This window comes from Carlito syrichta, unplaced genomic scaffold, assembly GCF_000164805.1.
Source record: "Carlito syrichta isolate Samal-C Ts95f unplaced genomic scaffold, Tarsius_syrichta-2.0.1 Scaffold302053, whole genome shotgun sequence".
Classification (NCBI taxonomy): domain Eukaryota; kingdom Metazoa; phylum Chordata; class Mammalia; order Primates; family Tarsiidae; genus Carlito; species Carlito syrichta.
The window spans coordinates 527,254-554,209 of record NW_007246149.1 but is presented as its reverse complement, the minus strand read 5'-3'; the positions used below and the strand labels follow the sequence as shown (position 1 = coordinate 554,209).

General features: G+C 38.2%; 2 protein-coding genes across 3 annotated transcripts in view; one reads left to right on the top strand and one right to left on the bottom strand.

Moving 5' to 3' along the window:
* Positions 1-4,623, bottom strand: part of PIBF1 (progesterone immunomodulatory binding factor 1) — a 234,535-nt gene extending 229,912 nt beyond the window's left edge. Inside the window, exons 1-2 of the mRNA XM_008055961.1 lie at positions 4,539-4,623; positions 3,022-3,319 (exon numbers count right to left, since the gene is read on the bottom strand). Coding sequence (XP_008054152.1) covers positions 3,022-3,273 — 252 coding nt within the window. The 5' untranslated portion in view covers positions 3,274-3,319; positions 4,539-4,623. The remainder of the gene's footprint in view (positions 1-3,021; positions 3,320-4,538) is intronic.
* A 244-nt stretch (positions 4,624-4,867) lies between these two features.
* Positions 4,868-26,956, top strand: DIS3 (DIS3 homolog, exosome endoribonuclease and 3'-5' exoribonuclease). Of its 2 annotated transcripts, none has more exons than XM_008055957.2 (21): positions 4,868-5,289; positions 5,874-6,031; positions 8,013-8,206; positions 8,906-8,979; positions 10,629-10,796; positions 11,561-11,725; positions 13,081-13,194; positions 13,289-13,426; positions 14,097-14,243; positions 14,568-14,684; positions 15,216-15,317; positions 16,002-16,066; positions 16,153-16,237; positions 16,797-16,924; positions 20,255-20,341; positions 22,283-22,439; positions 23,496-23,710; positions 23,823-23,991; positions 24,111-24,269; positions 25,479-25,601; positions 26,219-26,956. In XM_008055957.2, the coding sequence occupies exons 1-21, from the start codon at positions 5,062-5,064 to the stop codon at positions 26,288-26,290; spliced, it is 2,865 nt and encodes a 954-aa protein (XP_008054148.1). In that variant the 5' UTR covers positions 4,868-5,061; the 3' UTR covers positions 26,291-26,956. The 2 variants fall into 2 exon arrangements, with proteins under 2 accessions (XP_008054148.1, XP_008054149.1); XM_008055958.2 differs by lacking the exon at positions 5,874-6,031 and adding an exon at positions 5,535-5,602.

Sequence of the window (26,956 nt, the reverse complement as noted above, 5' to 3'; positions counted from 1 at the left end):
TTGAAAGCAAGTGAAAAAGAGGGGGCCAGACAAAATCTAAGTCTGGACAGTTATTTAGGACATCAGTCTTTAGGACTCTTCTCGGTTTGCTGGCTTTCTAACATAAAGTTGACTTCTTTGCTCCAATACCTTGTCTCACAACTGGCTGTCATTTGGCAAGTGACATGAGCTTAGATTCAGTTACAACAGGGATAGGAAACCACTGAATACACTGATCAAATATCAAGTGTCCTAGACTGAGTAGGTAACTATATAGGGTACCTAAAAGAAAGTGTTTGGCAACTGACTTGTGTTGAATATGGGTTTTAGACTTCCTAGGTTTGAATTACCAGGCTCCATCCCTTCCATCCAAATGGCCTTGGGTATGCTAATACCCACTTTGTCGTTTTGCTTCATCAGAAAAACTGCAGGTTCAGTCAGTCATTTAAGAAATAGTTGAGTACTCACTACGTGTCTGGCACTGTTCTAAGTGCTGGAGATACAACAGTGAATACAAAGATGTCTCTGTTCTCAAAGTCTATTCAGAGAAACAGATACCAAAAAGAGTCAGAAAATGCTATGAACATATATACTAAGTAAAGAAAATAAAGGGGTGGAAAAATGAGGAGCCTATTCTAGTTGACAACAACAGCTAACACTTATTATGTACTTATTGGTTGTGTTCCTCCAAAACTCATATTGAAACCTAATAGCCACTAGTGATAGTATTAGGAGGTAGGGCCTTTTGAAGGTGATTAAGTCATAAGGATGGGGTCCTTGTTGTGAGGATTAGTGTCCTTGGGAAAGAAACTCCAGAGAGCTAGCTCACGCTTCTCCCATGTGAGAACACAGTAAGAAGTGTGCAACCTGGGAGAGGGCCCTCCCTATATTGGGCTTTCCTGCCTCCAGATCTGTGCAAAATAATTTCTATTGTTTATAAGCTACCTAGTCTATGGTTAGTGTTTTTTTTTTTAAATTGCAGACTAAATGAACCAAGACACTAAGTAACAGATACTAGTCTACCTAACTGTATTGATTTATTTAATATGATGGGTCAGGGAAAACCTCCTCCCATAAAAGAACTGTATCTTAAAGTGTTGTTGTGAAGCTTACATGAGACAACACGTTAAAATCTTGAGACAAAGTCTGGCACAGAATAAGCACTCAATAAATGTTAGCCATTAATATTTTTTAAAATGTACCCAAGGCTGAGCATGGTGGCTCAAGCCTAAAATCCCAGCACTTTGGGAGGCCGAGACAAGAAGACTGCCTGAGCTCAGGGATTTGAGACCAGCCTGGGCAACTTGGTGAGACCTCATCTCTACAATAAATAAAAAAATTAGCCAGGTGTGGTAGCGCATGCCTGTAGTTCAGTTACTTGGAAGGCTGAGGTGGAAGGATTGCCCGAGCCCAGCAGGTCGAGGCTGTGGTGGCCGTGAGCGTGCCACTGCACTCCAGCTTGGGCATCAGAGTGAGACTCTAACTCAAAAAAAAAAAAAAAAAGGTACCTAAACTATAACTTTACTGCATTGAGGTTTTAGACACTTTTCCTAGAGAGGCATGGTCAATAAACTTTCTAGCAGCAAGATACTGAAGAATGTTAGCATGCATAGGCAAGAACTAAAATAGAAAACTGACTTAACAAGAGAGAAGGAATAAGTGAAACAACAAAAGGGAAGTAGAAAGAACTGGGTCCAAGAGCAAAGGTGGAGGGCTTACCATTGGAAAGAAAAGATTTCCTCAGTGTCAGAAACAGAAAAAGGAAAGAACTCTTCTGTCTTTCTAAAATCACTGCAAATTTCTTATAGCTAGTGACAACTTTAAGAAGTCTTACATAAAATACTTTGTAACTGTAAATAACCATACAGGAAAGAAAAACAAGGACTAGGACATCTCTTTATTTACATGGCAAACACCATTTGCCAAAGACTGATGCCCAAATTTAGGCAGTTTACTATGACAAAGTAACTATCAAATAGAAAAATAAACACAGAAACTAGCAATTACACAGGTACTAAAGAAACCAAACATCCTAAGCAGAGAAAGATACCTGGCTAGAAAATTACATCTAGTATACCTCACATATGCTAGATTTTTAAAATTGAGCCTACAGAAGTAATTCATTCCTGCCCACCTTTAAATCATGTCATCTTTCAATACCCAAATTATTGCTATTTTTATTTTTATTTTTTTTGAGTTGGAGTCTCACTCTGTCACCCAAACTGGAGTGCAGTGGCCGCTCCCAGCCACTACAGCCTTGACTTGCTGGGCTCCGGCAATCTTTCCGCCTCAGTCTTCCAAGTAGCGGGAACTACAGGCGCGCGCTACCACACCCAGCTAATTTTTGATTTATTGTAGAGATGAGGTCTCACCAAGTTGCCCAGGCGGGTCTCGAACCGGCGGGCTCAGGCAATTCACTCACCTCGGCCTCCCAAAGTGTTGGGATTACAGGCTGAGCCACCGAGCCCGGCCCTATTACTATTTTTAAATGGACATAAAATTGTATGTATTTATCATGTACAACATAACGTTTTGAAGTATATGTACATTGTGGAAGGGTTACATCTACCTTACTAAATGCTTCACCTCACACCTTAGCATTTTTATTGTGACAACACTTAATATTCACTCTCTGTGTTTTTCAACAATACAATGGCCTTAGGGGAGGGGGTTTTCTTGCCGCAGTTTATCTTGGCACTGACAACAGAAACTGGCTTAGAATATAGCAAGGGGAGTCATTATGATACTTTTACCACAGGACCATGCTGTACAACAGATCTCTTGAATTTATTCCTCCTAACTAAATATGCATGTCTCAACCCCCATTCACTTCAACTACCCCAGTCACTGATAACCACCATTCTATGCTTTATTTCTATGAATACTCAAACTATTTCAGGAATGTCCATATGAAGAAATATAAATGTATCATTTCAAGTTCAGATAATACACACACACACACAAATATAAATTTGACTCTTATTTATCTGTAGTTTGAAAACAATAAAATATACAGGAAATCAAATTCACACCTGGTCTTACCTTTGTAAGATGATCCATTTTCAAATTATCAATCATCATGTTTTTCTGGGACAGCTCTATTTTCAGCAGCTGAATGTTATGAAGCAGCTCTTTGCGTTCAATCAGCTGCCTGGTGACTTTGAGTTTACCCTCTCGCTCTTCTGATGAGGAAATATCATCTGTATGAACCGTCGTTTCTAAACTAATATCTTCAGATTCCAGAGAACTAGAGATGTTGACTTTTTTTGAGTCCTTGGAGATTTTTCGAGACATTTTATTACTACAGGTCAGTTTTCTTCTGTAATTTTATTTCAATCTTCTGTAGGTTAAAAAAAGGTTAATTTAAACATACTATAAAATTAACTATAAAAATCACAGACTCTGTTAAAAAGATACTAAGGATTCCCTAAATAATTATTAGGGAACTTGGTGAATCCCAAATCTAAGATACTAAGGATTCCCTAAATAATTATTAGGGAACTTGGTGAACCCCAAATCTAGGGCAGATTACTACAGCAAATCACAGTTCAAATCAAACATATTCTCATTAAATCTTCCTATGAACTCAGTCCTTTGATGCATGAAAAAAATGAAAGACCAAACAGTTGCTAGGGGTAGGAATCTTATTTGGAGGAAACAAAGAAATGTACAAGAACCAAGTCTAGGACACCCAAGAATGCCAAATGTCAAAGCAGCACAGGCCAACGCTCAGAGAAACCACTTGGAGTCGACTGGGGAAGCGTACATGGAGAGGCGGGACAGAATTCTGAAGGTCTGGACAGGCACCATCTCCACCAGGGGGAAATCACTGTAGGTGCGAGGTTGACACATAGGTCGAGGATATGTCATACACCGCGGAGGAGTGTGCAAGCCAGCCTCTGTGAATTTGAATTGTGAACCCCTCACCTCCAAACACACCCACACACACCCGAAGAGCAAGACTGGAGGGCCTTAAAAATTCAAAAACCTTCTACAGGCAATGGGGTATCAGTGAAGATTTTTAAAATAGGGAAACATGAGAAAAAAAAATTTTAATTCGGGGGGGGGGTGGTCCTCCCTCTGTTACCAGGCTGGTCTCGTACTCCCGGGCTCAAGCGATCCTCCCGCCTCGGCCTCCCAGAGGGTTGCGATTACAGGCGTGAGCCACCCAAAACCTTTTTTATAGACCGGCTAGACGGCACCGTGGCAACAAGAGGTTAGAAGAGAAAAACTCCAGTGTTCCAAATAGAACGTCTCGCTCCTTCGCTAGACATTCGGCAACTGCTTGAATACCTCGCCAGAAAACAAATCACTCCTGGTGCCGTCGATTTCCGTTTTTCTGAAAGGACTGATTTAGGAAAGCGGGGTGTGGAGGGAAACAGTAAAAAGCCACAGTGAGATCCGCCTGCCTCCTTCCGAAGGGAAAGGGGTAAACCGAAGGCGAATCCTCCCCGGGGACCGAGGCTCGGCACCCGGGCTGCCCGCACCTCGGCGCCAGGAGCGAGCCCCCACACTCGGCAGCCCCGAGCGGGAAAGAGCGCGAGACCGTCGCCAGCTACCTCCACGGCGGCGATCGCTCCACGCCGACAGCAGGGCCAGGCGCGCCGCAGACCCTGAGGACCGCACCAAGCGGCTCCGGCTGCAGTCCCTTAACGAGGGCTCTCGGGGCCAGGGACCGTTAGGACCTGTCACCAAGACAACCATCTCCGCACCTGCGAGGGGACGCGAGAAACGCCGGGGATTGCGCACCGGAGCCGAGGGAATCCAGCCCTCTCGGATCCTCGGAGGGGCGGGAAGCAATGCACTCTGGGAGCTGGAGTCCAGCGTCGAGCCCCGCCCCGGCCACGGGCGGAAATGACTCGGGGCGCCGGCGCTTCCGCGCGATTTCCTTGCTCTCGCCCAATCCCCGCCGCCGCTGGAGAGACAACCAACGTCAGCCTCGACGTTTTCCCGCGAGAGGCGGGTACCGACAGCCTGGAACCGGACGGGGACCCTCCGGGTGAAGTATAGTCGTGCTACTGGCCTCCAGGCTCTGTTCGGTCTGCCGGAAGAGCGCGGTTGAGGTCCGTCCCGCGAGGCAAGATGCTGAAGTCCAAGACCTTCTTGAAAAAGACGCGGGCAGGCGGCGTGATGAAGATCGTGCGTGAGCACTACCTGCGGGACGACATTGGCTGTGGCGCCCCGGGGTGCACGGCTTGCGGCCGGGCGCACGAGGAACCTGCCCTGGAGCTGCAGCCCCAGGACTTGGCGAGCAGCCTCTGCCCGCAGCCGCATTACCTGCTGCCTGACACCAACGTGTTGCTGCACCAGGTGCGTCGGTGGGCGGGAGGACCTGACCCCGCGCCCCCCGGACCGGGCAGGGTGACAGTCGGGGAGACTGAGCCCAGGGAGGCGGGTCTTGGCAGTGTCATACCTAGGGAGAGGCAGACCCCATCGGGACCCACGCTTCCTGTTCCTCAGGCCGAGGTGCTTTTCCTTGTGCGGTTTTATTTAGTGCTTGGAGTCGTATTTTAGACACGTAAATTTTCTAACTCCTGGTGTCTCTTCTGCCTTAGATTGTAAGTGCCGGGAGGCCGGGGACCTGGGCTTCTGTGGCCTCCAGCCTGCGACTCCCAGGCAGCTTGTAAGTGCCTGCGAACGAAACCTATGTGGGCCAACGTATTTCTTTATTATTAGCCTTAATTCTAGAGAGTTTTACGATCGGTCTTTTTAAGTGTGCTCTTTTTAATAGTTCTAAAGGATCGAGTGACTGTTGTCACCTTTTAAATAGCCGAATAGCTCCTTGGTGTAATGTATATTCAGTGTTTTTAAGCCGGCAGCGTTTTATGTTTGACAGAAACAACTGGTAAGTGAATACAGGAAAAAATAACTTTCCTTTCTTTCTTTTTTAAAAGATTGATGTTCTTGAGGATCCTGCCATCAGGAATGTAATTGTGCTACAAACAGTTCTCCAAGAAGTGAGAAATCGGAGTGCCCCGGTGTATAAACGAATCCGAGATGTGACCAGTAACCAAGAGAAGCATTTCTATACTTTCACCAATGAGCATCATAGGTGGGAGGAATATTGTGATTAAATATCAAAAACCCATAGGATGAGCTAAACTTGGGAGAGGGTTCTTGGAACTAATTTGTGATATTGTCAGAACATAACCAGTAGGGTTCATACTTTTTTTTTTTTTTTTTTGGTGCTTACACAGCTGTGCAGAAGAAGGACCTAAGGACACATAGGTATTGGTGGGTCAACCCTAAAAGGAAGGCCAGCTGACTACTAGATTATGGGAGATGCTTTAATTTCCAAAATGATATCATTTTGAATTGGTTTTAGCATGAGTTGAATAGGAGAATGTGGCAAGATTAGATTTGTCTAGGTTCCTGGAATACCGTATTATGTGGAGTCAGCATAGGATAATGAAATGTATTAGATTGTGAAGGAGAGTTTTAAAAATATAAGGCAGATTTATTCTTAATGGGCTTTTAAAAAATTTACTGTCTTACAACTGATTACATAGAATAAGATTAGATTAAGAAATAGAATTCTTGTGTTTTACGTTCAAGACCTTTGAATTTAATGTGTGGTCTTAGAAAATATGATACTGCCTATTATGTTAAATAATCCATGATGGGTATGTATGATACTTATAAGATTAGGTCAGGGTTTCTCAGTTGTGACATTATTAATATATTGAACTGAATCAGTCTTTGTTGTAGGAAAAGACTGTCTTATACATTGCAGGATATTTAGCAGCATTCTTGACCTCTTACCCACTAGATGCCAGTAGCAACCACCACCACCAACACTGAGTTGTAACAACCCAAAAATGTCTCCAGATCTTGCCATGGGTCCCTTGGTGGAGAAATGTAACTGATTGAGAACCATCAGATTAGACTAGAATTCTGTAATGAAATCACATCAGAGTATGCACATTTTTAAGTACCCTAATTTCTCAAAGTTCTTTTTTCTAATATCCTAAATTTAAATATTGTTCTTACAAAGAATACCAGTAAAACACTTGTAGACTTCTTATTCCTACCACTTTCTTGAAATCCAGGAAGTGGAGTATCACTTATTTTTCAGTGGAGAGGGACCAAATTTTTGTAGAGCATCGCCATCAAATTCTTCATCAGGGGTTAGCAGTCTTGTTAGCTTACCAATAGTGGAGTTTGTGGGAAAACCCATGGGACACCTAGGCAAATCTAAGATTTTATTACTCAAGTCCTGTTAAAATCAAATCAGAAATTTATGACCGTATCTTTCACTGATAAGCTTAAAGTTTTGGCAAGTATATTCAACAATGAGGAATAAAATAATTCTAAAACTGTTACTATAAATCAATCTAAAATTCTAAAATCGAATCTAATATTGAGGCACTAGAAACCATGGTACTGAATTTTTCTGTTGTACTTAAAACCTGGCTTTGAAGACAGATTTAAAGAGACAGGTAAATTGCTGACACATTTGGGAGTTCAAAGTGGATAGACTTAGAAGGAGTATGCAGTCATATCTACAATTGGTCATAGTCTCTAGATAGCCCCTGCCAATTATCAAGTGTCTCCCATGGATAATTTCTGTGTGTATTTAATGGTTGTAGAATCATGGAATCATAAATTCTCTGATCATACTACTTGTAGCTTTTAGAAATTGCTGCTAACCTACAGTTCAAATGAAATCTCATTATTAGGCCTGTTAATTTTTATTATAGTTTGTTTTAGCAGACTTACGTATTTAATGTCTCAACCTAAAGTATAGATTCTGATCTTGATTTTTTGTGTGACTTAAAATTGTAATAACCTTTTTATTGTTCCATTAATAACATGATTTTTTTCAAACAACTTGTTTTCTTAAAGACTTAATTGTAAGAATCCTACTTATTACTTGTCTGAGGTGTAAATCTGAATACATTTAAGAAAAAAGATACACCATTGACTTTTTCAGTTTAGTGGTTGTTAAACATTTATGTCCTAAGACATTTTACATATCCTTGTTTCTATTGAAATCCTTTTATTTCTTTTTTTTTTCTTTCCTTTACACTTAGAGAAACCTATATAGAACAAGAACAGGGAGAAAATGCTAATGACAGGAATGATAGAGCCATTCGAGTAGCAGCAAAATGGTACAATGAACATTTAAAGAAAATGTCAGCAGATAACCAGCTGCAGGTTATCTTCATAACAAATGACAGGAAAAACAAAGAGAAAGCTGTAGAAGAAGGAATACCGGCTTTCACTTGTAAGTCTAAATGCAGAAGTGGTAGGTGTGTTTGCAAATGTATATACAAATTATCAGACTGATAGATGTTCACTTGACTATTTCATATTTTCATAGTCCTATATAACTTTTAAAATATATTTTTAAGTTTTTGAGAGACAGGGTCTCACTCTACACCCAGGTTATGCAGTGGCATGATCACGGTTCACCGCAGCCTCAAACACCTGGGCTTAAGAGATCCTCCCATGTCAGCCTCCTGAGTAGCTGGAGCTATAGGCACACATCACCACGCCTAGTAAACTTTGATTTTTTTGTAGAAATAAGATCTCAAGATGTTGCCCAGACTGGTCTTGAACTCCTGGGCTCAAGCAATCCTCCTGCCTCGGCCTCCCAAAGTATTGGGATTACAGGTGTGAGCCACCCTCCTATATTACTTTATGTGATAGTTTTATGTTTTTTAATTTTTCAGAATCTTTAAGCTAAGTTGTGGTACCCAGTGACTTTTAATTTTCCTCAACATTTACAATTGGTTTAGCAATAAAAGTTCATAGATATACTGGACCCACTGCCTTAGCTTAGGCATAATCACATCAACAGATTGGTTGATCAAAAAATTGATCAAAAATTGGTAGGTACACTCAAAAACATGATTACTCCTTATTTCATATATAAGGAAATAGCACTTGAATTTGTCAAGAACAACATAAACTTATTTTTCAGGTGAAGAATATGTAAAAAGCCTAACTGCCAACCCTGAACTCATAGACCGTCTTGCTTGTTTGTCTGAAGAAGGGGTATGTTTGAGTTTGTTTTATTTCGTTTTTGAAAGTTGAGAATTTAAAAATAGCCACTTTGGGATATTAAACTTATAGTTACCAGATTTAAAAATTGGAATGCTGGTGGGTAAGCTGGAATTGCAATAGGTGTTGGGTTATAAACAAGAGTGCCTATAATAGGCTTTTTGAAACGCAATTCCTAAGTTAGTTCACTTTCTAAATAAATATATCCCCAGCCACCTGAGAACGGCCTGGCCCATGATAGCACTATTACTGAGGGGGAAAAATGAATGAAATTGATGGTCCTTTTGTAAACAAGAAGTAGCAGCTTGAGGAGGAAATGGCAGGCACGTAGACAGAGGAAAAAAGCCTGGAAGAAGGGGAGCATCACAAGATGAGGTAAAGCCGAGAGCAGGAGCCAGGTAATGAGGACCTGGAAGTTATTATGTAGATAAGTAATTTTTCAAGTATTGTATAAACATCTCCCTAAGGGGGTGCTATGGAGAGAAGAAGATATCAGATAGGATTCGTAGCTCCCTACATTACAAGGCAGGCTAGGAGAAATGAGGGTATGTGTGGGTGGGGAGCAGAGCAGAATGATCAGAAATTATATTCTTGTGTAAGACTACTCTAATGTTAGCGTGGAAGGAGTACATTTTATCAGGGGAAGGTTGGAGGTAGAAGAGGAATAAAGGGCTCATTGCAGCAGCCAACATGAGAGAGAGGGTCCTAGGGAAAGAATGAACTCGGAGCCTTCATCTACTTAAGTAGAAAGTGTGTTTAGAAATAATGACTGCATAGCATTGTTATGAGGATTAGATGAGATGATAATAGCATTAATAAAATTCACATCAGTGTCTGGCACATAGCTATGGTAAACGTGAAAGGTAGATATTGCTGTTATAAAAATAGGTTTTATGCAGTACATGTACATAGGACAGTATACATCAGTCCGGTCTTGATAACATTTCTCTCATCACTACCTGCCTTTAACCAGCTACTTTATGAAACCAAGGAAATAAGAAGACAGAAAGTGGGCTTGATTTTTGGAATGCAGATGTAAGATTGCCGTAATATTTAGCCACTTAGTTGTATGTGGCTGTTTAAATTTAATAAATAAGCCGGGCTCGGTGGCTCAGCCTGTAATCCTGTGCCTTTGGGAGGCTGAGGTGAGTGGATTGCCTGAGCCCGCGGGTTCGAGACCCGCCTGGGCAGCAAGACCTCATCTCTACAATAAATCAAAAAATCAGCCGGGCGTGGTAGCGCATGCCTGTAATTCCAGCTACTTGAAAGGCTGAGGTGGAAGGATCACCTGAGCCCAGCAGGTCGAGGCTGCGGTGGCCGGAAGCGGCCACTGCACTCCAGTCTGGGTGACAGAGTGAGACTCCAACTCAAAAATAAATAAATAAAAATAAATTTAATAAATATTAAAAGGACAGTTTCTCAGTTCAGTCCAGCTTTCAAGTGCTCAAGAGAAAATTTGCTTTATTAGGCATCGATATTTTCTTCATCACAGAAAGTTGTTTTGGTTAGCAGTGGTCCTCAAATTCATAAAGTTGTATATACCATAATATGGATTTTAAAAAAATTACCTGATACTGATGATAGTTGTGTATTGAGTGAACAGAAGATTTACTAGCTGCATATTTTGGTTGCTTATTTCGTAGAATGAAATAGAAAGTGGAAAAATAATATTTTCAGAGCATCTTCCCTTAAGTAAGCTACAACAAGGGATAAAATCTGGTACATACCTTCAAGGAACATTTAGAGCCAGCAGGGAAAATTATTTAGAAGCTACAGTATGGATTCATGGAGATACTGAAGAAAATAAAGAGGCAAGTATGTAAATAAATTCCTTGTATGTTAAAATACTTTTTGTTTATTTTCTTACTTAATAAATGCTTAAAATTTTGTATGAGAATTTAAATTTGCTTTATCTTTCTAGTTTATCAACTTGAAGGCAGTAATGTAGGATGGTATAGACACTAGCAGAATTAATCATATTTGGAAATTACTAATTGAAGAAACGATCTTTCCATTAGCCCACTTTTACAAGAATAAAAATCTAGTCCATCAAATAATAAGAAATAAGATGCTGTTTTATGTATTACAACCCAGCTATGGTAAATATTATTTGTATAACATGTGAGTCTTCACATTCTTTAAAGCAAATAGTAGTTGTGTTTTTTTTCAGTGCTCACTGTTTGCTAGGTATGCTCTGAATCTTTGCATGTGGCATTTCATTTGATATTCAAACCAACCTATAGAAGTAGGTATTTGTTTTTCCTTGGGCCAATCATGACCCTGAGATTTAGAGAGCACATGTGGTTTTCCCAAGGTCTCAGTACTGTTGGAAGTTATGGAGGAACCATGAACACAGCCTGTATTTTCTGACCCGCATTTTTTCAACTTAATATTGAGACATTAAGGGTATGGAATAAAGAAACACTAAAAAGAAAGAAAAAAATATAAAAGTGAAATAGAGATTATATAGAGAAGTTCAGATTATATATTATATAAACATCTGTTAGGTGAGTTTCTCATTATTATATTGGCATTGAAAATATTTGAACACATGCCATTTGTTTCTTTTGAACAGATACTTTTACAAGGACTTAAACATCTAAACCGAGCTATTCATGAAGATATTGTGGCTGTGGAGCTACTCCCCAAGAGTCAGTGGGTAGCCCCATCTTCTGTGGTTCTACAGGATGAAGGTCAAAATGAAGATGATGTGGAGAAAGAAGAGGAGAGAGAACGATTGGTATGGATTTGGTTTATGACTGTATAGTTTTGTATTGTTAATATTTCAGTTTTGGAGAAGTTAAACAAGTTGGATTGCTTTCAGACTTAGTGAATAGAGTTACAGTTCTGTAAATTTAACACATGCCCTACACATAGTTGATCTTTTCTCTTCTGAGTAGTTTTCTTTTATTGTCTTAATTTGCTCCATTAAATGGGTTTAAGTACAAAAATACTTTATTCAAATATGAAACTGAAAATCTATGTTATGTGATCTAACTTAGGTTTAAGTAAGTACAAACTTAAATTTTTCTGAAATGCCTTAGGTAATGTTAAAATTCCTACAACAGGATGGATGTACTTCTGGGCATGATTAATTTCTTGAGCATATTTTAATTACTCCTTCTCTATTACCATGTTTATTATGAAGATAATGCTTTCAGTTATTTCTTATGAACTAATCTACTTGGTGTGACCTATTTATTTCTCTATTTTATAATTATAAGAATAACATAAATAGGTGGAATAAATATAACATTTGTGTTTTCCCATATTCGGTGCTCTGAGTCTTACTAAAACATTATTATCCTTGGAGTGGCCAGGCCTTTGGAGAGCGTTCAAGGTGAAACACCTTAAGATCTTTCTGCTATTTCTTTTTTTTTTATCAATATTTTTTATTATGATATTGTGGGGCTTTCTGCTATTTCTAATAGCAAACACTCTATTTGGGTTTTTATTTTGGATAAGGAAGAATTTTTAAAAAACATATCTCTTTTTAAATGAAGAAACAAAGGTCCAAAGGGAACTAGTCACCATAACCACATGACTAGGCCAGGTGTGGTGGCTTACACCTGTAATCCCAGCACTTTGGGAGGCTGAGGCGGGAGGATTGCTTGAGCCTGGGAATTTGAGACCAGCCTAGGCAACAAACAAGACTTCATCTCTACAAAAAAATCAAAAGATGAGCCGGGTTTGGTACACAGCGGTAGTCCTAGCTACTTGGGAGCCTGAGGCAGAAGGATTACCTCAGTCCAGGAGTGCAAATTTGTTCCAAAATCCTAGTCTACGAATCCCAGGCTCATGTTGTATTGTAGAATAAATTCACATATTAAACCTAAAAAGAATTGAGTTCTGACATGTTGATTCAGTTATATTTTGCTTTTGGATTGTTTTTGTGGTACTTTATTATTATGAAACAGTTTTTATGGTTTGGTATTTTCTTGTCTAGAATTTTGAAGCATCAATATTCTGTAGTTTTATGTCATAATTTATTACCTGAATGTATTAGTCTCTACATACATATTCTGATTTTGAAGGGAAATGTCCTCATTATACTTACAGGAAAAGTAACTGAAGATTTTTATTTTTATATCTTAGCTTAAGACTACTGTAAGTGAAAAAATGTTAAAGCCTACAGGTAGAGTTGTGGGAATAATAAAAAGGAATTGGAGACCATATTGTGGCATGCTTTCCAAGTCTGATATTAAGGAGGTGAGTAAGGAGTATATTACTATGTAATTTAAAAAGTGCCTCCATTATCAGGTGCTTTGTGTCTGTAAGATCTTTTTTTCCTAATTGTGTCTAGTCAAGAAGACATCTCTTTACACCTGCTGATAAGAGAATCCCTCGAATTCGCATAGAAACCAGGCAAGCTTCAACATTAGAAGGAAGGAGAATTATTGTTGCTATTGATGGTTGGCCCAGAAATTCCAGATATCCAAATGTAAGCTAAAAACATTTACCTTATTTTAGGATATTTATTAAAAATTAATTCAGGACTTTAATTCTAGCACTTTAAAAATGTGAGATGGGAGGATCACTTGAGGCCAGGAGTTTAAGACCAGACTGGGCAAGACAGCAAGACCCCATCTCTACCAAAAAAATTGTGAATAATACTGCTGCTTTTAGTAAAAATATAATCTATTTTTATATAGAATTTATACTGAAACTTTTACTGGGATATTTCACAAAATTTTCTGATAGGTAGTGTATACCAACTGAAAGTGAATTTTATGATATTTCAGTGTAAATCATGATGGCTTTTACTCAGATTTCTAAACAAATAGCTTTTATTGAAAAAGATGTTTGCTCTCCATCACATCTAATCAACGCATTTTGAAGCTATTGCATTTGAAACACTTTTTAGACTTGAAAGTAAGAAAAAAGCAGGTGCTTTGTGGTATAAGAACTGGGCCCTCTTGAAGTCTTCTTCATGAGTCAGTTGAGAGCTTTTATCAGTTTTACCCTTAATTAACCAAGGGGTTATTTTTAAGAAGTTGCTATGGGAACATTTAGAAATACTGAGAGTGATATATACATGCTGAAGAATTTAATATGATAAAATATAAATTAGCTGTAAAATAGACCTTCCTAATCATACCTTTTGGTTTTAGGGACACTTTGTAAAAAATTTAGGTGATGTTGGAGAGAAAGAGACTGAAACAGAAGTTTTGTTGCTTGAGCATGATGTTCCTCATCAGCCTTTTTCACAGGCGGTTCTTAGCTTTCTGCCCAAGATGCCCTGGAGCATTACTGAAAAGGTAAGATGAAAATGATTGGTAGTGACTTTGTACATTACTATATCCTAGTTAGTTTTGTTCAATTTCTACACATGCTTTTACAGATGTAGAAACCATGATCTCCCTCTCCCTGAGTTACTGAAAGATAAATTTTTCAGGAGAGTAGACACTAGCATAGATCAGATTTTTCAAAGGCAGGAAAACCACTAGTTACATATAATATGTGGTTGTCATAAAGAAAATAAAGCTGAGTTGTTTTTATATGGATGTTATTGACTTCACGAGAGCTATTTTGCAATTGTACTATTAGAATGATGTATTTCTTTATAATGTGGCATCTTCTAGGACATGAAAAACCGAGAAGACCTGAGGCATCTGTGTGTTTGTAGTGTGGACCCACCGGGATGTACTGACATAGATGATGCTCTACACTGTAGAGAACTCGAAAATGGAAATTTGGAGGTATTTTTCTTATAATGACATTCTTACCTGAATATAGTGATGTTCTTGAGTTCATTTTCTTTTCACTCAGGATAGAATTTGTGAATTACTCGTGTAAAGTATAACAACAGCTGCAGAAACTAATGGCCATGTGTCAGAAATTGAAATGGTAAATGTGACATTGGGGCTAGGCGTGATGGCTCATGCCTGTAATCCCAGCACTTTGGGAGGCAGAGGCAAGAGGATTGCCCTAGCCCAGGAGTTCAAGACCAGCCTGGGCAACTTGGGTGACCTTGTCTCTACAATAAGTTATTTAAAAAATTGGCTGGGCATGGTGGTGTACACCTATAGTTCCAGCTACTTGGAAGACTGAGGTGGAAGGATCACTTGAGCCCAGCAGGTTGAGGTTGCAGTGGCCATGAGTGTGCCACTATACTCTACATGGGCAACAGAGTAAGACTCCCAACTCAAAAACAGAACAAAATAAAAAAATCCATTGGTACATTTACCCAGTTAAGTATATTGACACTCTTTTACTTTTATCTTCTTAAGGTTGGTGTTCATATTGCTGATGTCAGTCATTTTATTAGGCCAGGTAATGCTTTGGATCAAGAATCAGCCAGAAGAGGTACAACTGTGTATCTTTGTGAAAAGGTAAGTGTGTTGAATGTAAAATTTTTTTTAACAATCATGGGCACATTTCGATTCTTGAGCAGTCACAGTTTGAAATACTATGTGAATTAGCTAAAGGATAAACACAGTATAAGGTGACTTTAAATCACTGAAAATATTGCAGATTTTTGTTATTGAGTGGCCCAGATAACAAAGTATGGTCTCCATAAACTTACAGAGAAAAACTGAAAGTAAAGGGGGAATTGAGCTTAGACTGTTAGGGATTTATTGTTAAAGTTCTTCCAGTAGTCTTTTGCCATAAAAATTTAATTTGTCTTTTTTTTAGTATTTTTAAAATACCTTGTAGTTTGTGTAAAGCATTGGGGAAGGGTCTGATTACAGCTGGTGGGCTTTGTTTCAGTTATCAAGTACAAACTTACATGGGTCAGGATTTAAAAACTTGTAGAGGACAGTGAGGTTGTTAGTGTAGGACTATAACTTAGAATCACTGGCATGAAGTTCAGTTTCTTTCATAACTTACATTATATAACAATTTTGTATAAATGCTTTTCTAGAAACATGTTTTGTTTGGCATTTTTTCAATTCTACTATTCACAAAGACCAGAACACTTTTTTTTCCTTTGTTAATTAATGCCATTTGAGAATAGAAATGCATATAAATGTATGACTGTTGCTAAATAATCTGCAGCTGTTTTTCTTTTACAGAGGATTGACATGGTTCCAGATTTGCTTAGCTCTAACTTATGTTCTTTGAGATGTGATGTTGACAGGTATGTGTGGATGTTTTCTCATAGACGCATTATATTTGCTACTTTAACTGGTTCCCATTAACAAACACTTTCATTTTCCTTCATAGGCTGGCATTTTCATGTATTTGGGAAATGAAACACAATGCTGAAATCTTAAAAACAAGGTTTATCAAAAGTATCATTAATTCAAAGGTTAGTGTCATGCCTAATCTCTTTTTAAAATCTTTGGTACTTTTAACGGTTTTCCAAGATTATTTTGATCAAGTTAGACTTATAAAGTTAGCTGAGACTACAGGTGCACGCCACCACAAAAATTTTTTGTAGAGATGAATTCTCGCTATGTTGCCTAGGCTGGTCCGAACTCCTAGGCTCAAACTGTCCTTACACTTCTCAAAATGCTGAAATTACAGTTGTGAGCCACCAAGCCCAGCCTGCCTTTGTGTTTTGTTTTAGCAATACTTGAGTAAACATTAACTGAAACATGAAAGTAATCAAAGTTTGAACAATTTATTTAGTAACACTACTGCCATTTTACTTAGTTTTTTGTATAGGTTTGCTTATGTTGTATAATACCTCAGATAAGAATTAATGGACCAGAAATCACAGGTGTGAAGTACAGCTATTATAACTGAATTTCTCTTTTGTTTGATTTAGGTTTTCTAAAATCATGGATTTTATGTAGAAATATGAGAACATAAACCATTTTTCTATTATTCACAAGAATTGTATTAACACATGGCTTCTTTTTTAGGCATCTCTTACATATGCTGAAGCTCAGATGAGAATTGATTCAACAACCATGAATGACGACATTACCACCAGTCTCCGTGCACTAAATAAACTAGCCAAAATTCTGAAGAAAAGAAGAATTGAAAAAGGGTATATTGCATTTATCATAGTATTGAGATAATTTGTGGACGCTTAACATTGTTTTTCATGGGCATTGATGAAGTATTTAGTAAGGTGAATAGAGACTCCCATTTCTTTTACCTTCATTTTAAAGATCAGCAATTTGATTCTGGGCTGTTTGTTCAGTAGCTCTGTTCCTGTAACTTGCTTTGCTAAAAAGTATGTGTTAGGTTAAAGATCTTGAAGAAATTCCAGGCAGGCAAGACCTCCTTAAGACAGGAGATTGTTTTTACTTTTAATTAAAAATCATTTCCATAAGGATCTGCAAAGGCATAGAGAATGGTATAATGGACACTGGAGACCCAGAATGGGGAGGGGAGACGAGATGGAGGGACAAAAAAATCACCTCTTGGGTACAGTGTACACAGGTGGGGTGGCGGGTACACAGCCCAGACTTCTTTGCCACTACACAACGCATCATATCACCAAAAAATATTTTTACCCACAAAACTATTGAAATAAAGAAAAAAAATGGGTTTTCAGATTGAACATTGGTTTTCAGAGGCTTAAGTAAGTATAAATGAGGTCCTCCATGCTCTTTAAGTTGGAAGAGATTTCAGAGATGATTTAATTCAACCCCTTCATTTTTTTAAATAACTAAAAGTTGCATGGAAGCAGTCTTCCCACAGATGTGATTACTAGTGGCAAATTGGGGTCTTTTATCATGACATTTGCCTAGTCACCAAGACAGAAAGTAAGAAGTATTAACTCAGACTTGTTGGAGAGAAACAGTTTTAAAAAATTCGGTTCTTGAAAGACATCATTGGAGGAAACCATACAGGAGTCTTTCAGTGCTGCTCTTGGGGTTCCCATGTCCATCCACAATAACGTCACAAGCAGTTACTAAGAGTGTCGTCTGATGATTGCAATTCTACCTCTGCACTGTTTTATACGATGTGTCTATTTAAATGTAAATTCATTAATACCAAATAAAATTAGCAACTTAGTTCCTCAGTCTCACCACATTTTAAGTGCTCAGTGGGCACGTATGGCTAGTGACTGCCATATTATTGAACAGTGCCGATATAGAGGATTTCCATCATCACGGAAAGTTCTGTTGGACAGTGTTGTTCTAGGTAGTTAGGCAAAGCCACACCTATCTCTGCTAATGCCTCAGTTTTCTGAGAATTTTTCATATGATCCTTGAAAAACTGTAAAGATTATTTGGATTTGCTAAAATTTAATAGCAGTTATCAAACTAGAGTAAAACTTTTGCTCAGGCTTGTCACTGAGAAGTAAGGAGTTCAATGATTGGCATTTTTTTGTGTGACACAAAACGACCCAGTTTTTTGGAAAGTCAAGTAAATAAAATACAGATTTTAGTGACTTGGGCAACTTGGTGAGACCTCATCTCTACAATAAATCAAAAATTAGCCGGGTGTGGTAGCGCGCATCTGTAGTTCCAGCTACTTGGAAGGCTGAGGCGGAAGGATCGCCAGAGCCCAGCAGGTCAAGGCTGCGGTGGCTGGGAGCTGCCACTGCACTCCAGTCTGGGCGACAGAATGAGACTCCAACTCAAAAATAAATAAATAAATAAAGTAAGAATTTGCATTTGTAACATAACTTCTCAAAATTAGAAAAAATTTTTTAAATTTTGAAAGCAGTCTGTATTTTTAATTTGGTAAGTAGATGGTCACCTACTGGTTTAAGTTATCGGATTGTCTCAGTTTTAGGGAGAGTTGAGAAGAGTCAGTAAAAAAAAATAATAATAATAAAGACTGGGTACAGTGGTTCACGCCTGTAATCCCAGCACTTTTGGAGGTAGAGGCAAGAGGATTTCCTGAGCCCAGGGGTTCGAGACCAGCCAGGGGAGCTTGATGAGACCTCATCTCTACAGTAAATCAAAAAATAAACCAGACATGGTGGTGTGTGCTCATAGTTTCATCTACTTGGAAGGTTGATACGGAAGGATCACCTGAGCCCAGCAGGTCAAGGCTGCAATAGCCCTGAATGTGCCACTGCACTCTGACCTGGGCGACAGAGTAAAACTGTGACTCAAAAACAAACAAAAACCATCTTTTGCCTTCTTAAGTATTCTCATGGGTAGGCATCATATTTTAGATATTCTATGAAGAAAAATAATTAAAATGTGATCAAAAATCGCATTTTATGTCAAGATTCATTACTAAACACATATCTGATGTAGAACCTTGTTTTAAGTATGTATTCCTACTGTACTTTGAGAAGTTGAGGAAGAAAAGGTCTTGGTATCTCATTTAACTTGCTCCATCTCCTTTTTTTCCCTTCCATGTCTTTTCTTGCTCTGTGATTGTTTAAGGTTGCCCAGCCTCACTAAAATTCTTAGTTTTAGGTAGGTTTGGAGCTGACTGATGACAGTAATGTCATGATGTGAAGAAATATTAGACTTGCCTTGCCTTGCAGGAGTTTACTTTTCAAAGGAAAACTTGGGAACTGATCAAATGAATCATGCATGTAAAGCCTTTAGTGGAGAATGCTACCTGACACATAGCACTCAAATATTAACAGCCGTTAGCCCTTGTAACATTAGTGATAGGTTTTCGGTCTCCATGTGACCGGTTGAGTTTATGGAAGATATTGTAGCATGTGGGTCTTCTTATCTTACTAAGCTATCCATGGCAGCTCCCCGTTTGCCAGTTTTCATTGTCTCTCATCCCAGTACATCATTTTCCATAGCAAATAAAGACTGCCGGTTATCTTCTTTATTTGTAAAAGTGATTACCAATGTATGTAGCTATGTAAAATCTCAGTCAGGCTACAGAAGATAAAACCCTCAGAAGCAAGGGACTAAGATTTTCTTGTTGCTAATGTCCTCTCTTGTTAAATGCATTTTATTTATTTATTTATTTTTATTTTTATTTTTTTTGAGTTGGAGTCTCACTCTGTCGCCCAGACTGGAGTGCAGTGGCCGCTTCCAGCCACCGCAGCCTCCACCTGCTGGGCTCCGGCCATCCTTCTGCCTCAGCCTTCCGAGTAGCCGGAATTACAGGCGCGCGCTACCACGCCCGGCTAATTTTTTGATTTATTGTAGAGATGAAGTCTCGCCTGCCCAGGCGGGTCTCAAACCCACAGGCTCAGGCAATCTACTCACCTCAGCCTCCCAAGGCGCGGGCTTACAGGCTGAGCCACCGAGCCTGGCTTAAATGCATTTTAAATCTCTAAAATATTAAGTTATTCGTGAAAACAGGACATAAGACATAGCAGAAGAGCAGTTGTTACACACTTGCTGCAGTCATTATCTATTTTAAAATAATCATTTTCTGAGTTTAGACACGGTATTAGCTCGCTTGACTCTAATTTAACTCTTTAATATTTATTTAGGGCTTTGACTCTCTCTTCTCCTGAAGTTCGATTCCACATGGACAGTGAAACTCATGATCCTGTAGATCTTCAGACGAAGGAACTTAGGTATGCAATTTTTTTGATGGGCAGTAGATAAGATTTTTATTTTAAATGTAACATCTATTTTTTATACCTTAATAACTAAAACATATATTCAAAATATCTATTAGGGTCATGATTTCTATAGAGTTGCTTAGCTTATGAAATACATAGAAAAGTAAATTTGAGCTCACTTTTTAGCTTTTTTAATATAAAACTGGCATTACTATTATAATAGAAAAACTTTCCATTTGAATGTGTTTGCTTTGATGTATGATATGTTTTATATATATATATATATGTATATGTATACAGACTTTGAGTAGTAATAGCTACAGTAAGTAAAATAAGATTGCCAAGATGAATTTCTCAAGTACTGTACTTAATATAGAATATCCTGTGGTAGGATAGACTCATGGTCAGGACCATGAGCTTTGAAGCCTCCTTAGGCTTGGCTGTCATTGCTGTTTCCAGCTAGTTATTTGGCTTCTCTATGCCTCAACTTATGTGTCTATAAGTTGTCTAGGATTGATAATGCTTCCTACCTCATAGGTTTTGTTTTATTGATTTAGTTAAGATGTAGGAAGCAAGGATATTTTAGGTTAAATCAATTTAGGCCTCTCTCCATGCCTCTTGTTTATATAAGGTAATTCTGAAACTAAACATATTCATACACGTTTCTAGTAGATGATCTCCAAGGATTAAAAATGGAAATGATTTCTTTATTTAGTCTAGTGTGTACTTTAGTGTTTGGGAGGTAAACTTTAAAAATTTTTAGGAAGGAACTTCTATGCAAGCATGTTTGATGTGTATACTAACAGTGAGTCCAATACTAGAAGCTTTTTTGAGGAAAGGATTGACTCTGATTGTGCCACAGTAGAATATCACCCATTTCTTTTTTTACCAAGAAGAATAAAAATCACATTTCTAAGATACTGTCTGCATATGAGTGGAGGTCTTCCTAATACTTTGAAAATTAATATACTTTAGGAGTCTTGTCAAGATATTATTAAAAATGAAAACATGAATGAAAGATTAATAATGCATGTTTAGTGACCTGGGAGAAAGAAAGCACTATAATAAAAGGCAGGCCACTTACTAAAGTAAGCTTAAGATGTACATAAATACCTATATATAGAATGAAAGCAATATCAGATTGGTTAAGAGTTTTGAATTCAGATTGTATAGATTCAAATTCTGATCCTGTTGTTAACTCTGATCTCAAGCAAGAGAATAATGTACATCTTCAGTTTTCTTATCAGTAAAACAGGGTCTGGGTATGTGTGTGTGTGTGTCTGTGTGTGTGTAGTTAGAGCTTAATTCCTGGCCCGATAAGTATTCAAATTAGCTATCGTAAGTATGATCTCTTCATTTTAATAGCTTATTGGTGAAAATTTTAATTTTTTAAGCCAGAACTTGCACAACCTAAATACCTTTTAATTCTTCCCCCTCAAAATATGTATTTATAAAATTAATAAAAATCTCTTTGTACCTAGTAAAAGGAAGTGAAAATACTTACATTTTAGTTTTATATATTAACAGAGTTAGTAAAGCATCTATATTTTATTTATTTATTTATTTTGAGTTGGGTCTCACTTATCACCCAGGCTGGAATGCAGTGACAAGATCACGACTCACCTCCTCAACCTCCTGGGCTCCAGTAATCCTCTTGCCTTAGCCTCCCAAGTAGCGGGACTACAGGTGCATGCCACCATACCAGCTAATTTTTAAATTTTTTTTTGTTAAGATAAGGTCTTGCTTTGTTGCCCAGGCAGGTTTCAAACTCCTGGCCTCAAGCTGTCATTATCCTCTTACTTCAGCCTCTTGAAGTACTGGGATTACAGGGGCGAACCACTGTGCCTGACTAGAAATGCTTTTGTTATCCTGTTGGTATAAAAGGTAACCTGTGAATAAATATCTAGAAGTCTTAGATTCTTTTTTTTTATTAAATACTTTTTCCACTGGCAGAGAAACAAATTCTATGGTGGAAGAGTTTATGTTACTTGCCAATGTCTCTGTTGCAAAAAAAATTTACGAAGAATTTTCCGAACATGCTTTGCTTCGAAAACATCCTGCTCCACCTCCATCAAATTATGAAATTCTTGTTAAGGCAGCCAAGTCCAAGGTAAAGTCCTGCAGTTTGAAATAGCCTCTGTATTTGTGTTGTGATCTATCCATTGCACTGAAAGATTATGTTCCTATCTTTGATAAAAATTTTGTTGCCACAAAAATAAATCTGTAGGTCTTTTGATTAAAAAAAATTAATTTGGATATGGTCATCTCTTCCTGCATTAATAAAACATTTTAATAAAGAGCACCCTATGCTAAGCCAGATATTTAAGTTAGGGCTATGCAGCATGCTGCGCATATAACGCTCTTCCCTATCTCTGTGCACATGTATTTTGTCTGTGTTGCTTTATGGCTCCTATGAACTGCTTAACCTAAATTTACAAATAGTGTTTCTCTTTATTTCATCTCAGTTAAACCTTCTTCATATCTTGTCCCTAAGAAGTCTATTCATTGCATACATGAGAAAGGGGAAAGTAGAGAAAGGGCACCGTTTTCAGCCCTGCACACCCTGCCTCGAGTTAGTGGCCTTTCCTTTAGGCATATTACCCCTGGGGTGACTGATTTACATTGGTTTTCCCTGGATTACATAGTTAGGCCCTGTCTTTCCTGTCTAGAAGGGCGCTAGAAGGAGTAGTGTTGGATTGTAGGGCATTATTCTAACAGGATGGCGTTGGTTTCTGATTTTAGCTCAGATCTTTATGGTGTATGCACCTACCCATTCCATATCAGAATTGGATCCGCCTCTTACTCCTCTGCTCCAAGGCTCACTCTGTAAATGGTAGATTTTCCTTCACCGTTTTTATTTTTTCCTAAGACCTAGGTAGAGCAAGGATGATTTAAGACTGACTTATCTCCCTAGGATGAAACAAACAGTTAAGTTGGATGAACCAGGATGTTGTTCTGACTGCACTGTAGTGACTAGTGTTGCTTTGTTTCTGACCTTTGCCTGTACTTTGCAAAGGAAAGCAACAAAATAACAAAGGAAAATAACAAAGTAATAAGGAAAATAACGAAAACACAATGTTCAGTCTGATTAGTTACATTTTGAAGACATGATGATACTGATGTAGAAATGTTTAATACGATGCTCTTCCTTCCTATTTATTTACAGAATTTGGAAATTAAGACCGACACAGCCAAGTCTTTGGCTGACTCTTTGGACCGGGCCGAATCGTCTACTTTTCCATATCTAAATACTCTGTTAAGAATATTAGCCACTCGCTGTATGATGCAAGCTGTGTACTTCTGTTCTGGAATGGATAATGATTTTCACCACTATGGCTTAGCATCCCCAATATACACACATTTTACTTCACCTATCAGAAGGTATTTTTTTTATTATGAAACTAAGGGAGATAGAAAATAGTTAATTTTGAATGTTAAAAAGATATTTGAATACTAACATACCATGGCTCTTATTTCTCCTTCATACACCTAGATATGCAGACATCATTGTCCATCGGCTGTTGGCTGTAGCTATCGGGGCTGACTGTACTTACCCAGAGTTGACGGACAAACACAAGCTTGCAGATATTTGTAAAAATCTCAATTTCCGGCACAAGATGGCTCAATATGCCCAGCGTGCATCGGTGGCTTTTCATACCCAGGTATTTGCCTTCCATGGGTAATGCTAGGAAAGGTGACGTTTTGTTCATTTTTTACTCCAGAGTTTGTTAATTTCAAGATGTTTTAAGACTTTTTAATAAGATTGTGTGTTATTTTACAGTTATTTTTCAAAAGCAAAGGAATAGTAAGTGAAGAAGCCTATATTCTGTTTGTAAGAAAGAATGCTATTGTGGTGTTAATTCCAAAGTATGGCTTAGAAGGGACAGTCTTTTTTGAAGAAAAGGACAAACCAAAGCCACGGCTTATTTATGATGATGAGGTACAGTATTTCTAATGTTTTGTTTACGTGGGAAGGGGGCACTTTGTTTTTGACAGTTCACAAAATGGTACCTATGATGCATGAACATGTTTTGTACCCTACAGAATTTATTCTTATCTCTTAAATACATGCCAGATAGCCGGGTGTGGTAGTGCATGCCTGTAGTTCCAGCTACTTGGAAGGCTGAGGCGGAAGGATCGCCAGAGCCCAGCAGGTCAAGGATGTGGTGGCCAGGAGCGTGCCACTGCACTCCAGTCTGGGTGACAGAATGAAACTCCAACTCAAAAAAAAAAAAACCATGCCAGAAAAGCTACATTTAATTATGCCAGCCAAGTTGGAGTTGTACTCAGTTTCTCACCTCCAGATATCTTCCCACATGTTGTCCTTGGTATCCTTCTTTTATACCACATAAACTTTTGTCCTAGGTGGATGAATAGATTAAAGTAAAGGAATAAATGGCTGCTCATAACTCAGGGAAGGACTTTTTTTAAACTTACTTCCAGTGTCTCTTGTTTGACACAGTTCCTATCCCCTCACCTTAGAACCACAACTATAAGAGAATATTTAAACAATACACTCTGCCTGAAGCACCATTGTGTTCCTTTACTAGACCAGCCATTTGCTAATTAGTGGGCTGAGAATCCCAAGATTAATGAATATGTTGAAGCCACCTTCATGAAAGGAGAAAGTGTGCACGTAGGTCATATTTAGATGAGGCTACTAGGTTTATGGTCTCTGTTATATTAAATACCTAGATGCTTATATTTAGTAATTTTTAAATTTAGATTTTATTTTTATTTATTTATTTATTTTATTTTAATTTTTTTGAGTTGGAGTCTCACTCTTGCCCAGACTGGAGTGCAGTGGCCGCTCCCGGCCACCGCAGCCTCGACCTGCTGGGCTCCGGCGATCCTTCCGCCTCAGCCTTCCGAGTAGCCGGAATGACAGGCATGTGCTACCACGCCCGGCTGATTTTTTTATTTATTATAGAGATGAGGTCTTGCCAAGTTGCCCAAGTGGGTCTCAAACCCGCAGGCTTAGGCAGTCCACTCACTTCAGCCTCCCAAGGGCGTGGGATTACAGGCTGAGCCACCGAGTCCAGCTTAAATTTAGACTTTTAAATTACTATGAAAGATAAACTGTAAAGAATTAGAACAAAGTCTCAAATGTAAGAAAGCAATTAAGAATGATACAATGTGTTTTGTTTAGATACCCTCACTTAAAATAGAAGATACAGTATTCCATGTATTTGATAAAGTTAAAGTGAAAATCATGTTAGACTCATCTAATCTTCAGCATCAGAAAATCCGGATGTCCCTGGTAGAACCACAGGTAAGACAAAATTTATAATTCCCAAGCTGTGATAGAATGAGTACATATTCAGTCAAAGAGGGATATAGTTATGTTATTTGTGTTTAATGTTAGAAGGATCCCGTAAGTGGTGTGGAGGCCACATACATGCATAGCAAATGCTGTTTTCTCACTGATTTCCCTAGGCCATGGGATCCCAGACATCTGAGATTCTTCTGAGGTATCTGTTGCCAAAATCAAAGATCTTTCACTTCTGCCCAGTCTTTTTTCTCTGTAGGTTTTTCACTTAAGATCCTGGTTCTTAGCCTTTGTCTTGCTCCAACACCCTTGAGGCCTCTGATTCTATTAATCATTGTGGTCTACTAGTACAGTGGACTGGAAAGGATGTATTACAATTAAAATCACACTTCCCAGATGACATGCTTCTCACCTATGAGGACTCTGTCTACATTTTACATTTTAGAACTACTGTCCTTACTGTGTAAAATATATATACTTTGTGTATAAAACCTTTATTAGTCCCTTCCCACCTCTACATTCTTTCAAACTTGACAGTGGCCATGGGGAAGGGGAAGATGAGGATGAACTTCATTTTATTCTTTTAATCACCTTATTTTTCCCCATTTGCATTATTTTAGATACCAGGAATAAGCATTTCAAACATGGATCTTAATGAACCAGAGAAAAAGAAGATGAAGCTTGAAAAATAGCTATATTCAACAACAATAAAAAAAACCCTTCAAAGACTGGTTTCCTTTTTAGAAGAAAAAAAACTTGAGAGAACACATCTACGCTTATGTGTGTGATACAGTTTATTACTCTTAAGTACATTTTAATAATTTTAGAAGTTTGCATTTTTATTGAACTGTTGACTGTGTCTGTACCATCACACTACTTGATTTCTGGGTTGAACAGAACTATTTTATGTAGAAAAATTCAACTGAATATCCATCACTTAAAAGTGACAGGATAGCAACTTCAGGGATCGGTAAAGATCAGTTAAATGGAGCACTCATCTTATTGAGGAGCAGATATATTTTGCATAAGTAAGTACTTTGATTATTTAATACTGGTGGAAAAAGTCTACCATTTTCTTACAGAGACAAATTAGAGCATTTTTAGAAACAAGGAACGATCACTGCTTTCTCTTAGAAGCTGTCAGTGTTTAGTATACATCTCCTTTGCTATCTTAAATTTACCTTACATTAAGTGTTCTCTTACTGTGTTAAAAAGCCTCCTGTATTTCATTAGTGGTCCTTGAACAGCTGTGAATGTTTGTTTGAAATTTGGTAGGAAGACAAGAAGTAGGATACTTTGACTAGACTGGACTTTTTTTTTTTTAATTACCAGGTAATAAAGGTGATCATTATCTTTGA

Bases quoted from the DNA above. Each gene is read 5' to 3' on its own strand.
- DIS3 (XM_008055957.2), top strand. From the start codon at position 5,062: ATGCTGAAGTCCAAGACCTTCTTGAAAAAGACGCGGGCAGGCGGCGTG. The intron at 13,427-14,096 runs GTAAGCTAAAAA...TTTTGGTTTTAG, and splicing joins GAAATTCCAGATATCCAAAT to GGACACTTTGTAAAAAATTT. The intron at 25,602-26,218 runs GTAAGACAAAAT...GCATTATTTTAG, and splicing joins TGTCCCTGGTAGAACCACAG to ATACCAGGAATAAGCATTTC.